This window comes from Rhinopithecus bieti, unplaced genomic scaffold (assembly GCF_001698545.2).
Source record: "Rhinopithecus bieti isolate Rb0 unplaced genomic scaffold, ASM169854v2 scaffold_15776, whole genome shotgun sequence".
NCBI classification, from domain to species: domain Eukaryota; kingdom Metazoa; phylum Chordata; class Mammalia; order Primates; family Cercopithecidae; genus Rhinopithecus; species Rhinopithecus bieti.
Window position 1 is genome coordinate 1,346,389 of NW_016808836.1, and position 2,724 is coordinate 1,349,112.

At 54.4% G+C, this 2,724-nt stretch overlaps 1 protein-coding gene across 2 annotated transcripts in view; it reads left to right on the forward strand.

Moving 5' to 3' along the window:
• The window catches only part of DLL3 (delta like canonical Notch ligand 3), a 10,447-nt gene extending 8,954 nt beyond the window's left edge, over positions 1-1,493 (forward strand). Inside the window, exons 8-10 of one of the 2 annotated variants that reach the window (XM_017887523.1) lie at positions 98-546; positions 756-840; positions 1,178-1,395. In XM_017887523.1, coding sequence (XP_017743012.1) covers positions 98-546; positions 756-840; positions 1,178-1,183 — 540 coding nt within the window. In that variant the 3' untranslated portion in view covers positions 1,184-1,395. Of the gene's footprint in view, positions 1-97; positions 547-755 lie in introns of both variants that reach the window. The other variant, XM_017887522.1, reaches the window with a different exon arrangement.
• Positions 1,494-2,724: the final 1,231 nt, after the last annotated feature.

Sequence of the window (2,724 nt, forward strand, 5' to 3'; positions counted from 1 at the left end):
CTGCCGCTGCCGTGCCGGCTTCGCGGGTCCGCGCTGCGAGCAGGACCTCGACGACTGCTCGGGCCGCGCCTGCGCTAACGGCGGCACGTGTGTGGAGGGCGGCGGCGCGCACCGCTGCTCCTGCGCGCTGGGCTTCGGGGGCCGCGACTGCCGCGAGCGCGCGGACCCGTGCGCCGCGCACCCCTGTGCTCACGGCGGCCGTTGCTACGCCCACTTCTCCGGCCTCGTCTGCGCCTGCGCGCCCGGCTACATGGGTGCACGGTGTGAGTTCCCAGTGCACCCCGACGGCGCAAGCGCGTTGCCCGCGGCCCCGCCCGGCCTGAGGCCCGGGGACCCGCAGCGCTACCTTTTGCCGCCGGCTCTGGGACTGCTGGTGGCCGCGGGCGTGGCCGGCGCTGCGCTCTTGCTGGTCCACGTGCGCCGCCGTGGCCACGCCCAGGATGCTGGGTCTCGCTTGCTGGCTGGGACCCCGGAGCCGTCAGTCCATGCACTCCCGGATGCACTCAACAACCTAAGGACGCAGGAGGGTCCCGGGGATGTCCCGAGGTGAGGAGCTGCGCTGCAGACGAACGCCTCGCGCTGCTGGCTGCTTGTACCCATCTCGTGGTGCAGTTGGCCCGATTCCCTGATGCATTTCCCTGGTCGGTCTCTGTTACCCCGTAGCTGGCTTTGGGTTCCCGTTTGTGATAAGTAGGGGAAAACAAGATCGGAGAATTTAAAGGGTCTGAATTTTTCTTCTTTCTTTCCTCCCACAGCTCGTCGGTAGATTGGAATCGCCCTGAAGATGTAGACTCTCGAGGGATTTATGTCATATCTGCTCCTTCCATCTACGCTCGGGAGGTAGCGATGCCCCTTTTCCCCCCGCTATACACTGGGCGCGCTGGGCAGAGGCGGAACCTGCTTTTTCCCTACCCTTCCTCGATTCTGTCTGTGAAATGAATTGGGTAGAGTCTCTGGAAGGTTTTAAGCCCATTTTCAGTTCTAACTTAGTTTCTTCCTATTTTGCATCCCTCTTGTCGTTTGGAGCTACCTGCCATCTTCTCTTCGAAAAAGCTGTGGGCTTGAAGAGGTCACTGTGGGGACTCCGCCAGAGCTTTTCCACTGATTCTACTCTGCGGGGAGGCAGGGGAGGCAGAGGGGCAGCCTCTCTAATGCTTCCTACTCATTTTGTTTCTAGGCCTGACGCGTCTCCTCCGTCCGCACCTGGAGTCAGAGCGTGGATTTTTGTATTTGCTTGGTGGTGCCCAGTCTCTGCCCCAGAGGCTTTGGAGTTCAGTCTCGAAGGGGTGTCTTGGAGAACTTTACTGCTGCAAGTTGTAAATAGTGGTTATTTATATCCTATTTTTTTCTCACCCATCTCTCCAGGAACACCTATAAAGGCTATTATTGTGATCAGTTTTGACTAACGAGGCTGAATACTTTGTATGTAGTGTTAGGGCTGAAGGGAAGAGATTTTGTCTCCTGAGGAGAATAGTAGACAGGACTCTATGTTGTAGGGGTCGCAAACGACTCAAACTGCTTTAAATATAAAAGAATTTATGGCTGAGTGCAGTGGCTCACGCCTGTAATCCCACTGAACCACAGAGTGAGATCAGTGGCTGAAGCGGAACGATTGCTTGAGGCTGGGAGTTGGAGAGCAGCTGGGCAACACAGCAAGACCCCTATACGAAAAATTAAAACAAAATTAGCCAGGCCTGGTGGCGCACCTGTAGTTCTACCTACTTGTGAAGCTGAGGCTGGGAGGATGGCCTCAGCTCAGGAGTTTGAGGCTGCAGTGAGCTATGATAACACCACTGCACTAAATCCTGGGCACTACAGCAAGATCCTGTCTCTTTAAAAAAAAATGTATTAGTGGCCAGGAGTGGAGGCTCACGCCTGTAATCCCAGCACAGGATTACAAAGGGAAGCCGAGGTGGGTGGATCACCTGAGGTCGGGAGTTCGAGACCAGCCTAGCCAGCATGGCAAAACCCCGTCTCTACTAAAAAATACAAAAATTAGCTGGGTGCGGTGGCAGGCACCTGTAATCTCAGCTACTCGGGAGGCTGAGGCCGGAGAATCGCTTGAACTCGGGAAGCGGAGGTTGCAGTGAGCCGAGATTGTGCCATTGCACTCTAGCCTTGGAAACAGAACAAGATTCTGTCTAAAACAAACAAACAAACATGGATTAGCTCATAAAATGGAAAAATCCTAGGAGTAGATGTGGCTTCCAGCAGCAATGGACTGGGACTCCTGGTCTTTCTCTGGTTGCCTCTACTTACCCCCTTGATTGATTTCACTGTGGGCAGTCTCTCATTGGCCCTGGCTTGTTGGTAAGCCTTCCTAAACCAGGCAGTATAGCTTCCTCTGATTTGGCCAGGCTTGCTCATTTGCCTGTTGTGTGGTAGGAAGTGACGTCAGCCTGCCTAGATCACATGGATTATATAGGTGAGGGGGTGTCCCTGCTCCCCTCAGATCAGTTTGTTCCCAGAAATGAGTAGTGTGTCAGGCAGGCAAACTGACAGACCATCTTACAAGAAATACAGAAACTCCTTAGTCTGAAAGCAGGTAACCTCAGACAGTAATTCAAATCTACAGCAAAAACCAAAGAGTAGGCTGGGCGTGGTGGCTCACACCTGTAATTCCAGCACTTTGGGAAGCTGAGGCGGGTGGATCACCTGAAGTCAGGAGTTCGAGACCAGCCTGGCCACATGGTGAAACCATGTCTCTATTAAAATACAAAATTA